Source organism: Clinocottus analis, unplaced genomic scaffold (genome assembly GCF_023055335.1).
Source record: "Clinocottus analis isolate CAN_PGR_092001 unplaced genomic scaffold, fCliAna1.0.p SCAF_14, whole genome shotgun sequence".
In the NCBI taxonomy this organism is placed as follows: Eukaryota; Metazoa; Chordata; class Actinopteri; order Perciformes; family Cottidae; genus Clinocottus; species Clinocottus analis.
Genome location: NW_027175865.1, coordinates 10,810,414 through 10,823,083, shown reverse-complemented (window position 1 = coordinate 10,823,083; position 12,670 = coordinate 10,810,414). Strand labels below are relative to the sequence as shown.

At 39.7% G+C, this 12,670-nt stretch overlaps 1 protein-coding gene across 3 annotated transcripts; it reads right to left on the bottom strand.

Moving 5' to 3' along the window:
* Positions 1–24: 24 nt before the first annotated feature.
* Positions 25–11,424, bottom strand: casd1 (CAS1 domain containing 1). 3 transcript variants are annotated; one of them, XM_068575977.1, is made up of 18 exons: positions 11,304–11,424; positions 10,017–10,113; positions 9,692–9,812; positions 8,821–8,865; positions 8,668–8,730; positions 8,487–8,531; positions 8,261–8,384; positions 7,745–7,959; positions 6,059–6,478; positions 5,765–5,854; positions 5,534–5,653; positions 4,974–5,130; positions 4,686–4,765; positions 4,270–4,371; positions 3,957–4,097; positions 3,164–3,241; positions 2,665–2,757; positions 25–2,385 (listed from the first exon to the last, which is right to left on the bottom strand). In XM_068575977.1, exons 1-18 carry the CDS (start codon positions 11,383–11,385, stop codon positions 2,116–2,118), a joined length of 2,343 nt encoding a protein of 780 aa, XP_068432078.1. In that variant the 5' UTR covers positions 11,386–11,424; the 3' UTR covers positions 25–2,115. The 3 variants fall into 3 exon arrangements, with proteins under 3 accessions (XP_068432078.1, XP_068432077.1, XP_068432079.1); XM_068575976.1 differs by having other exon boundaries at positions 11,145–11,309; XM_068575978.1 differs by lacking the exon at positions 11,304–11,424 and adding an exon at positions 11,005–11,096.
* Between the last annotated feature and the right edge of the window lie 1,246 nt (positions 11,425–12,670).

Here is a 12,670-nt window from a genome sequence, read left to right as displayed (position 1 = left end):
TGGAACAATTACCAAATGTATAGCTGTTGATCAGTAATAGACAAAAAAAAAAAAACAGATCAGTAAACTTCACATATTAACGGAAATTGCAACTTGTAAATGCCATTTTCATCAATACAATGAGGTGATGCCTGGTTATAGAAATTACAAATTGACTTTGCTCGTGTTTAGAGAACACAAACGAGGTCGCACATCATTAGTCATATGACAGTCAGACGATCAAATCGTTCCACTGTAAAGAAGAAATTAATTCATTATGTATTTCTTTAAATCAGCAGCTACATAAATGTTTAAAAACAATTGACAGAAATCTTTTACTATCCCATGGTGAATGAAATGCATGTTAAATTCAAAAGCGATGTAGCTTCGACCTTACAATATACATTTGCCAAGTGATCGTGACAAAACATTTACCTCATAGAAATGTGCTAAAGTACAGAAAGTATCGGCACTGATACCTTGTTAAACATTGTATTTTAATACAAAGATTAAAAGAAAATGCAGGTCTTAAAATGAAAGTGCTAATATTTCTTAAATGTCTGTGAGGATATACATAGGCAAAGAGACTGACTATGTGTCAGCTGACAAAATATACAATATTTAAGTGACAGTTATGCGTCCTCGCAGCTCATTCAGCGCATCACGTAGTAATTGGTTTAAAAAATTAAGCTAGCCCTGATGCAGAGTGCCTCCAGGCTACATCACAGATTTGCAGTACGTGTAAGCCACCGAGAGAAGCCACACGTTCAAAGGCATTTAAATCTAAGAAATCACTTTTTCATTCCTTGAGGATGTATATTTAGCGGTTATTCCTATTGTACAATAATATGTGCAAGCCAGTGCATTTTTCACCAGAGCTCGTGAGGCCTGTTTTTAAATCACCATGAAATTGTTGTTGTATAAAATAAAGTCTCTCACTCTGTCATACAAATATACACGGACTAGGAAGTGAGTTTATAGGACAGACAAGTGTGAGACTGAAGGCTCGACCTCCGCAATGCGTCTCTGAGGCAAGTGATCATCTATGAGATGCTGGGATGGGTACAAAATGATCCATGTAATACTTCCTTCACAAACAGCAGTCATGAGCGCAAAGTACAAAATTAAACAAAAACCCCCGGAAAAAACTTGTATAAAATATAAGCTTAATTTAAATCATTAAATACTGTACAAATCACATATAATTTCAGCGCTACAGCAGGTGACCACGGTACCTTTCAGCACAAGGCAAACATTTCTAAAATCACTCACAAAAACATTAGCAAAAATATGTCAAGGGGTAATCCAACTTTTCAACAATTGCACTCCAAATTTTCATTTTTTGTCTCGACAGGTTTCAGATCATCCGAGCCAGTTGTTGGTCCATATTTTGCACATTTAGATATCTACACTATTGTATAGTCCCCAGAAATTCTGTACAAAAGGAAATTGATAGTAAAATGCAGCACAGTTGATTTCTTTTTTATTTGAGATATCTGAATATGTAGATTATGGATCCTGAGTGAAAACACCTTTAACTGTCACTGCCCTGTGGACGGTGTGTGCCTATTGATACCTTCCAGAGTGAGGTTATGATAGGAAGTTCTGTATGTGACAAAATAAACTTCTTATTAGTGGTTGGCTAAATAGAAGCAAAGCTGCAAATATCAACAGCAAGCATGAGGTCTTAAAATGAGAACCTTTTTTTGTTGTACGCAACATTCCAAATCTCCAAATGTCTTCTCTGCTCTTCTATTGAATCCAGATAATGTAAACGTTTTGAGCGTTTTGTTTTCTTTCTCTGCAATTTGCACTTTGCCCTGAAAGGAGCAACTGCTTTTTTAATTTTTTTTTTAGCATTTTTCTTTTATTCAGTGTGCGACTTTCACAGCAGTCAAATAGTACAGACACTGCTCAAACATGGCCGGCAGAGAGACATCGTTCTTCCACAGGTCCCTGTGTTGTCACTCAACACAGTCGAGGTTGTCTCCCGTGGCCCCCAGTAAGCTATAACACTGGGTCTGCTTCTGGCTGGGATCTGGCCCTTATGGACCTCACCTCAACCTCAGCAGGGGCTTGGCAGGTCTGTTGTGCTCCCCCCGTCCCTCCCACCTTCCCCCCATCAAGAGGTGTCCATCAGGCACCGGGTGTTGGCTGGCTGCCCCTGGCCAGCAGTAATATAACTAGACTGAGCAGCCCGACGGCCCCCAGTCTTTTCAGAAGGGCCACGCTGTCTTTGGGGATGACCACCTGGGCCAGATCATTGGTGATGAGGGAAATCTCATGAGCCACACAAACAAAGATGAAGGTGCTGACCATGATGTTAAGTGAAGGGTTTCCTGGGATCAAGACCAAAATTCCCTTGGTGTCTGCTGCCAGCCAGATGTGGTACTGACATATGAACAGCTGGGGGAGACAAAGCATATTTAACAGAACAAATATAGTATGTTTTTGCCTGCAGGTGGACACAGACCATAGGACGCAGACCTGCTAAGGGCTAGTTTTTGATTTATGTTGCTTCCAACCACATTTTATTACTGTAACGTCATCTTAACTAAATTACTGATTTCTCTTATTGTTTTATGGTACCTTTTGCAAAGCCCTTTGTGATAGATTTGTATGTAAAACTACATGAACCAAGCTTTTCATACATCATCACAACTTTACTGCCAGGTCATGTCTTACCTCCAAGGAGATCTTTCCAAACCATGCAAAGAATGAGCTATATATAGACCGAGCGTAGCCAGGAATGTTTCTGATGAGAATGAAGGCCAAAATCTGAGGACAAGAGAGAGGACTAATGAGATTCGTATCATTTTAAGTAGCAGGTTGAAGTCAATGAGTCTTTAACGCTCGAGATAGAGTGATTGGCAGTTATGCAATTTCCCCACTGCGAGACCAATAAACAAATATCTTAAGTCATATATGAGGTGTAAAATGTGCAATCTTGACTAATTATTATGGAAAATTAGCTGTTTGAACTGACTTATTGCACATACCAGAGGTTTTGGGTGGGGACTGGCTTCATGTGATAGTACACAGTTTGATTTTCAGCAATAACAAAAGGCAACTCACTTGTTGTTACACTCACATTATCCTGTCATGTGATTAAGATTATGACATCTCAGGGCAACTCCTAAAACCAATAGGTGTCAACTACAAAACAACCAAAATAAATGAATACCTGGACCACAGAGATGTAAGGATGCATCTCGTTGCACTCTGTTTTGGTTTTGCAGCTGCTGGCCCATATTGAGTATGTCTGGAGACACAGGGAAAATTATAATTTAGCATGTTTTAATCTTCATCTGCAACAGAGACAAGGAGGTGGGTCATTTTAGATTATACCTTGACCAAAACAGAAATACGGGATTCATATTCATACAGCATCGAATTGCAATAAATAATGTTCAACTGAATAGAGGATAAAGTCGCTGACCCTGTGTGTTCTGTTATCTGACCTTTTCATGTTTTGTTGATAGCTGGGTCAGACGTGCATCCTTTAGTTAATGTTTGTGCATGTTATTGTTCCCCACTGGTGGCTTGCTCACCGCAGCTGCTCTGCACTGCTCTCATATGGCGGTTACAGCTGCTAATATTGTTGCAGAAGCATAGCGTCCACCCTCAGGTAAAAACGGTTGGCACATTTACCTAATTGTTAGCACCGCTAGCTCAGCCATCGCCATGTTGAGAGGCAATAGAAATCCTCCCAATCTTGTCTATAGCACCTTTAATGTAATCCCTAACAAAAAGAGATCTGCCCCAGTGCTACACTGTATGTCACCCATGTGGGGTGAATAGATTGTCACTTCACTAATAGCTTTGTTACATTCTGCAGACCTTTGTTATACAAACAAGAACTTTCTCAAGACATACCTAAAATAAGATTTGGAAAAAGGACCTAAAAGATGACAGCAATTTGAAATAATAAGGCTAAATCCCAGTACTGGCAGAAACCCAAGTGTGAAAAGTCTTACTATGAAGGAGACGACAGAGAGGAAGAGGAGCAGGTTGGAAATCTTGGCAGAGAAGAGCACCTCTCCTTTGCTCTCCGACAGCACCTGGCGCTTCTGAAGGACCAGATAGATGAAGGCAAATAACATGCCGTGTACCACCGCCTGCAAAAGAGCCATTACCACAATAAAACTATTTTTACACAGTGCGGATGATTTGGTCTCACCTTAAAAGCTTCTGATGTACTCTGCATTAACACATTATTTGAAATGTTATATGTGGCAAAGACTGACTACTTAAATGGGGTGCAACTGGAGAGGAACACATTTGACTTACAAATCGGTCCAGCTTCCATCTGAACCACCACTCGTGGACGCTTCCGTTCAGCTCAAAGAGTGTGGAGATGGGCCAAACGGAGAAGATTTGCTCAAAGAAACCCTGCAGCAAAAACACTAAATATGAATCACGGGTAGGGAGTAAAAAGTTGGATATTATACTGTACATTATGCATATTTGGCTATATAGCTACATTTAGGCTAAAAATCATGAACGTTATCGGAAACAATCTTGTAATTGAAAGTATGTTACATTTTCTGTCAAATTCTTCTCTTGCAAAGACTTAACTACTGAAGAAGTTCAGATGAAATTCATATCGAATGTAATTTAATTTTTAATTTAAAGTTTTACGAACCACAAATTAAAGTGAGGTTGCAATACTGACTGGTCGGATTACATATTTTCAATTCACCGACCTGGGAAAAGGCAAAGATGCAGATGAAGAGCAAGACGCCCAGTAACTTTGTCAACACCCCAAGGTGCCACAAGCCACTACCTGTACGGAAAACAAGACAGCCATTGGTGAAAGGTTTTTTAAAATGCAACTCTGCTAACATTTATGACAGGTATCACAATTATTGTGTAGAACTAATTTTGTATATGGACTCATACAGTCCAGGACTTTTTCCAACTATATGGCACATGCGAGTAAAACAATTGAAGCAACAGTTTCTTTTTTAAATTGCATCAAATCTGACACCTACTGTTTGCCTTCTTCTGAAGGATCTGAGGCCACATGGCCAGCGTGGAGTAGATGACAACAAACCAGAAGGTGACCAATGGGACAAAATAATAGAACTGGTAGGGTCTGTCCATTACGACACACAGCACCAAGACCAGGAAGTTTAGACGGAAAAGTACCTGGTGTGAGACAAAGATAAAAACAAAGACATAAACTCAATCAATAATAGCAAAACACCAATGATAGTCCAAACTAAATAACTACATTTGTTTTCAATCTGAGTGCAAACACATTAGTAACTGAAGTCAAGCTCCTGAAGATTAAATTAAATGCTTTTTCACCCTTAAAATGGACAGTCTGCAATGGATGTTATAACAGTAAAAAAAAAAAAAACATTCCAAATATAGTTCACACTTAGTGGCTAAAATATGTTTTACTGCTATCCCAATCCAAAGCACAGCACCACTTGAAAAAATCCAAACTACGCCTATATGTCCTTTATGTAAAATAAGTAACGATAGGTTACTACGATAAAGACTGATTGCATGATCTTGGTTAAGGTACACCTGACTGTATCCTCACCTGGCATACTCTATACAATCCAAAGTCTCCTTTAAGCCAGAAAAAAGAAAAGTGTCCATAGCCAGTCTGAAAAAGGTACGCTGCCACCAGCACTCGCACATGCATGTACACTGGAATGAACTGGAAGACAGAAAAAAGTTAGATGCATTTACATAAAATGTAAATGTACAGTGCTTCAAAGCAGATTTCTTTCAAATGTATGGTTTATGACATGATTCCTGTGGGACTCACAGCACTGGCTCCAGATATGTGATAGATAAGGATAACTAACTGCATCCAGCCTTTCCACTCGTCTGTTTGCTCACGGTTGAGTAATTTGGTCTGTTTGATAAAGACAATAACGTAAAATAAACATAAAATACATTTATTAATTAAATAAAAAAAATAATTGTTAAACAGATGTAATCATTAAACTTGGTGCATCTTCACAAACAGCATGGACAATACTATACGTTTCTATCTTAAGAACTCACGGATGTCATTTTCATATTATTACACGCAGTTTAAAGTTTGGTGCCATCTCACCTCCTTGCTGTTCTCATTGTAGAACACTCCTAGGACAAATATGTAGATAAGAGGGATGAAGAATGTTGAGTGAGTGTAGAACTTCTGCTCTTTCATGAACACGTCTGCTCTGTCACAAAGGTAAAAATAGCTCATGATGATGCCCATTCGGCAGAGGGCCTGGAACAGCGCCTTCGGACCCAGAGGGGCAGCTGCGGTCGCTGGCTTCTTCTCTTCGAGGCTCTCTACGTCTGGAGGCACAAGTCGGCGGTGACGGTTGTTGCCGAGGACGTGGAAGACCAGAAAAACCAGGGCCGAGCCCACGAAGAAACATGCCGAGAGTTTCTGCAGGATGTTTGGGGGTGGTAACGTCTGGCAGCAGGATCCGTCAATGGGCCTGAGTAGCTTGTTGCACAGAGAGTTCATGAGGACCATGGCTCCCTAACAAGAGGGTCACACAGAGTGGTAGTGGTGAGTGATTTAAAGTTATTCTTTACTTCAGAACAAAAATACCAACAACTCCCTATATAAACTCCTATTATAGCTCAATCTAAAGTAAAGCTACAAAATTGTTATCAACAAAACTTAAGTATATAATATATAGCAGAATTTCCATATTTTATATTATTGGATCTGTATTATAGATGTGTAAGAAGCATTTTAATAGTGTAATTAGCTGTCAAGATGAAGCTAATTGAACTACTTTATACCATAAAATGTATGGACAACAAACAGCAAAATGTGCACCCCCAAAATAATATATTTTGTAATACTTGTTGCATTGGTGATATTTCAATATTACTGTTACAGTCAGAACCAGACAACCCTGCACATGAATTAGTGTATTTACTGGCAAACTCAAATGCATCTGTTTTAGAGACAATGGCAAAGCAAATGAATGAAGTTGGTTTAACGTTGGACTAAATAGTCTTGACTAAATACACTGTAATGGCCAATCTCCACTGTGATAGTACTTTTCTATATGTGACTTGTGTTGTGTGTCTTACTTGATAACAAGACGATATATGTTATTCACGCTTGTGTGCCTCGGTAACAAGACCATATGTGGTTCTTCTCTTCAGCAGAATGTTTACGTTAACCACAGAATGTTTAGGTTAGGAACTGTTGTGGAGGTCTTAGCAATACACATAATAATATTGTTAAAAATATGTAACCAGAGGCATTCGTCAAATTTTTCTAAAAGATCCACATTCTTATAAAATCACCAACATGAATGAAATAAAGATTCACATATTTAATTGCCATGTATACAATGTGTGTATTTGTAAGTGTACCACAAGAAATGTCTTAATAAAATATAAAAAAATGCATCGCAGAACTGAATTTTATGTGTGGGAATATTCATTGTTTTTTATGAGCAATCAAAATGATAATCTTAAAAAATAAATACGACAATGAACAGGCAATTTACTGATATCTTTGCAGTTGTGGGATTGTCCAATATTGAAATACCTGGGTCATCTTTGTCCGAGGGTAGAAATATGGTCGATTGTGAGACGAGACTTTCAAAAGGTGGTCTTGAGACCAAGACCGAGCTTGAGTAGTAAAACACTACATATAGTCTAGATGAACAGATAGGAGTAATATTCTAAGATAAAATGCAAGGACTGTGCTGCAAACTAAACCGTTGAATCAAATAACATGATAGCCAACAAATAATCTTAAATTAACAGAAATCCTGCCTACCACATTCCTGGTGCTCTGAGGCAGGTGCAAGCCGTCATCTGACTGGCCGATAGTTTCCAGTGCAGCCTGGCGGGACGCAGCCAGCAGCTTGACCCGGGACCTGCCGTTACGCTTGCTGCCGTTAAGCACGTCAGCCGCCACCTCATTGTACAGATCCAGCTGTTGATTGGTGATCATTTTCCTGTTCTCACTCAACACCTCCTCATTAACTGGCTCTATTGAGACAGAGGTGTGATGGTGTTTTGTGCAGTGTGAAGAGGTAGAAAATGGGTTTAGACTGTGCATAAATGAGAAGTTGATATTCACTAAATCCTAAAATCTCATGTGAAAAACCCCAATTATGTACTGCATGGAAATTAGGATTTAGTGATGACACTGTAGCGCCTAAAATATCCTGAAGCCCTCAACCTTTATATAATGTAAACAATACTTTGAATCATCAAGTTGTTCTAATGGTAAAGCAGTTTGACATAAATGCAAATGCAATGGTCATGATCAACTTGGAGCGGAGTTTACCTTGCAGAACCCAATAGACCTCTCCATGGTCAGCCAGCTTCTCCAGGTGCACAGCAATGGCTGTCAGGTTGACTTTGTACTGCTGCAGCGTCTCGCTGCTGCCACTGTGCAACTTGATGGACCACTGTAGAAAACAGATTCATAGATGATTACCATTGACAAAACTCAGCTAACCCTGTGTCATAAAATGAGCAAGCATTGCTAAAAACTAATTTATACAGCTTACTGTTGCAGCTCCAAGGATGACAACATCTGGCTTTGCTGAATCTTCCTGCACCACACGAGATAAATTACAATTACAAACGTAATTCCATCTCCTAATCACGAGACAATGTCAAGTTTATGAAACTTCCTCTATTAATAATGCTCCTTACTTGTTAACAGCAGAACTTAACGTTTATACTCACGTGTGCCCATAATATCAAGCGCTCCTTCATTGAGTTATTTGCCTCTGGATACCACAGAAAGTCCTACACACAAAAAGTATGTAGCTGTTTTATCAGAGCATGTTTTTACAGACTGAGAAAAGGAGATAAAAACCATATCCATAAATAACTTACCACATTGACAGAGGAACTGTCAACTTCAAAAGAAATATCCTCGTGCTTCAGACATTACATGCGGACAGACAGAGAGAAAGTCTGTTAGGCAAACAGCGTTCCTCTTTTTTCCCTGCTTGAGATTAGACCAAAAATAGTTACAGCTTCTGCATGATTGCAGTGCATTCTAGTGCATTTTTTGTTGAGGATTTTTGTGCAAACCATTTCATATTATCTTGCATTTATTGTTACAGTACATTTTCTCAATGCTACTTATTTCAGGGTTGCCTGCAGGTGTATATTATATAACTGGAAGCCTCAATTAAATCATTGTGAAGTAAAGATCACTGGGGCTATTTCTCACATTAAAGGCCATAAGTTAAAGTTGAAGTGTTTAGAGAAGCAAGTAACATCAATTACAAATTATGGGGGATTTCAGATTTATGTAAATGGCAGTGAGTTGCTCCTAACATCTGCAATTAGTAGATTATCATTCTAGTTTAAGCTTTTCCTTGTCGTAAAATGTTTGAGGCAATTCTCAATTGGTCATCATCGATTTGAGAAAGTGTATTAGCAGCCCAGCCTACAGCTGTTCCCGTCTGTATACTACTTGGTTGGAATCTTAATGGCTATATAAAATTGATGAAAAAAAAAAGCAGATTTGTATAAACACTCATTTTCATCAGCCACCTTCTGGTTAAAGACTATTTAGGACACATGAGCAGGCCGTAAATAGAGGATTAGTTCTTAACGTCTGCACTGTATTTGTACACAGGTGTGCTTCACATCTGTAGATCTTTATGTCGTACGTACATCACAACTCTCGCTACCTCTGCTGAACAATTTCCAAAGAAAAAAACTGGGTTTACATGGCACTTCTTCCCATAATTACCTTGTTTCCATCTTCTCTTCGCTCAGGGTCGATAATTTTGATGAAGGAGTAAAAGAGCTGCCTGATTCGTGAATCACCCACAAAGGCCACTCGCTTTTCAGCAAGGCAGGTTTTGGCTTCACTGTAAGACGAAAAAAGGAAACTGAAAATCAAAAGTCCCAACAACTGGAGATGGTTTATTGCCTTTTCTATCCTTGTCAAAAGCAATTGTATTACCCATGCACCCTTACAGACAATCAGACACACGTAATCTATCACTGGTACACCCTTCTTCGTTCATCTTTGTTTCAAACTTACTGTACCATGCACAATTACTGTGACTTACATGCTTTTGTATTTGTGCATCATGCAGCCATAGGGCTGCCATACGTTCTCCCCCAAGTAACGTCCTCTGGACAGCAGCCGTTCACAAGAGTCTCCGCCTGGAGGCAAGACACAGAAACCCAATCAGTAAGACCAAACAAAAAAGATTTTGCTCTTGCTTTCACACAGTTTTACTGTGACTGAAACCTGCTGTCTAGTAGCCTTGCTTTTCATGCAGTGCTGTCCAAAGAGTAGAAAACAAAACCGGACTCTGCTCGGGGCCATACAGTTCAACACAAAGCAAAAATGTTGCTCAACTCCAAATCTCTCCAGCTATTTATTTGTGCAAAACGAATGGAGCTATCAGCAACTGACGAGATACGTGGACAAAGCAGCTGCTTTGTCCTGCAGACAGATATATGATGTTCTTCCTCATAAATAGTCAGTCCAGTCGAAGATGGGAGACCATTCTAATATTTCATAATATTTAAACTCTGGGATTGTGCGATCGCTGTCATTGATAGTAGTTTTGGGTGCGGGAGAATGCGATGCATCGTGTTGACGTTACACCCACAAATCAGTGTGCCTCTTGATTTAGCAACAAGCCAAAACAAACTTGTTAAACACCCGAGGCAGGAAGCGGGCTGCTACAACACTGCTCAGAAGCACTATAACTAGAGTTTGTTGGTGCTGTATTACGCCACATTACTGCACCTGTGCAATATCAGTGAGCGAAAACATTAGACTTATATCTAAAGACTCCTAATAGACTACTAAAACCCTCTTTATGTCAATTGATAGTTGCAACAACCTCCCCTGCATCAACCAAGCGTGTCCTGACAGGAGCACACAAACACAGCTAAACGAAGCGTTAGCTTCAGCTAAGCTAGCCGCACAAAGCCGATTTAAGTTTGTGCAGTTAGGGAACCGTCGGTGAACGTAGTCAACATATCCAACCGTATAGGTATCTACATTGTAAGAGGCTCGCCACCAGTGATGTTATGTCTTACGTTTTAAAAGCACAACCGGATAACGACGCTGTATCAGCCCGCGAAGGGACACGAACAGCTAACAGCTACAGCTAGCTCACGTTAGCGGTAGCTGGTTGCTCTAGCAACAGCACTCGAAGAAGAAACGGGAGACCACTTACCTCCATAGTACCGCGAAGCTGTGTGAAAGACGAGGAGTAAAATGACGAGTACCAGTGATATCAGTTTGGCATTTTTGATGGTGAAATGGTGATTTATTTCTCGTTTGCCCAGGCTATAGGCCAGGACCGCCATCTTTGCTCCTCCATGACAACAAGCACCTGTGCAGTGTAACAGCGGCGCTCCGCCCTGCGCACCATCTGCCGGCTCGGCCTCACGCGACACCGCCCCCTGCTCCTCCATTCCCGCTGCTCAAATTAGCTGCATATAAAAAATAAGTACATATAAAAAATAAAAAATAAACACTTCGTGTATCATAAGTTCATCAGTTATTCCAACAACTTCAATTGGAATACGAAAATGTTCACTAGAAGTTGCGTGTAGCTTCTTTACGAGCGCAAAACTATAAAGCCATAACAGGACGAGAGAGCTGAAGGCCTTTGGAAGTTAACAAAAACAGATGGCATGTAGTTTTGCGAGTCTGTTATACGTCATCAGGTAGGAAGGTTGACTTACTGAACCTGTTTGGAGCTGAAAGAGCCTGGTGAGATATACTGAATATGTCAGCTGTGTTTATCTCCCATCGAGGGCGTAGGTTTGGTCTCAGCATTTTTAGGGACAGCTTATAGAACAAGAATAAAGATCATTGACATTGTATTGCTATTTTACCTGTTATAACTATCAAACTCTTTTCCTATCAATATTTAATGTCGTTGGGTGAGGGTTTCCAATTTAAAACTCATATTTTTTTTGCTCCGTGTACAGTGAGCGTCACTACGCTGGACTTTTAGATCACCGCAAACGGAGGATGGATATGTTTTTACTAGCGGACGCTTCACTGTCTCATGAGCTGCCACATAACTAGCAGCAGTAGTTAAGTTTGGACTTGATCTACTTCCTGAAAGTATATCTACTTTATTCAGTTTGCTGCAGCAGTTGAGGAATCGTTCATCTGCAGCTTCATACTTTTCAGCAGATTTTCACCAATCAAATGACTGCATCTTGTCTCGGAGGCTCGAAGGCGCATTGGAAAACGTGGAAATGTGTTTTTTTTTTTCTCTTCTGGGCGACGAGCAAAGGATAGATAATAATATTAATACGTTTTGAAATACGTTGTGCAAAATGATTTTTCCGTTTTGGTGAGGACAATTGTGTCTTTTCCAAACTTTGGTTGTGACTAGTCCCTTGCCTCCCATGCAAAGTAGAACTAAATCTTGCAGTGAAGAACTAACATTTTCACTCTGCCACTCGGCACATCTTATTTTAATAAGAGTTAAGAATCTTAGTTAATTTACTTGTATTTCTTCTCTTTCACCTACTTGATTCTTTGTTTTCATCAGACAACCCCACGTGTAAATGTCTGTCCATAACCTGCATTATCACCTAATAATTGTGACCCTGTTTTGTTGAGGTCTCCTGTGTTCTGTGTTCTGTCTCCTGTTAATTATTTTCAAATCAAAAATTATTAGTTAATACTATGCACATGATGCATATTCCTAAATAAAGATTCATTTAAAACGGTTTAGAA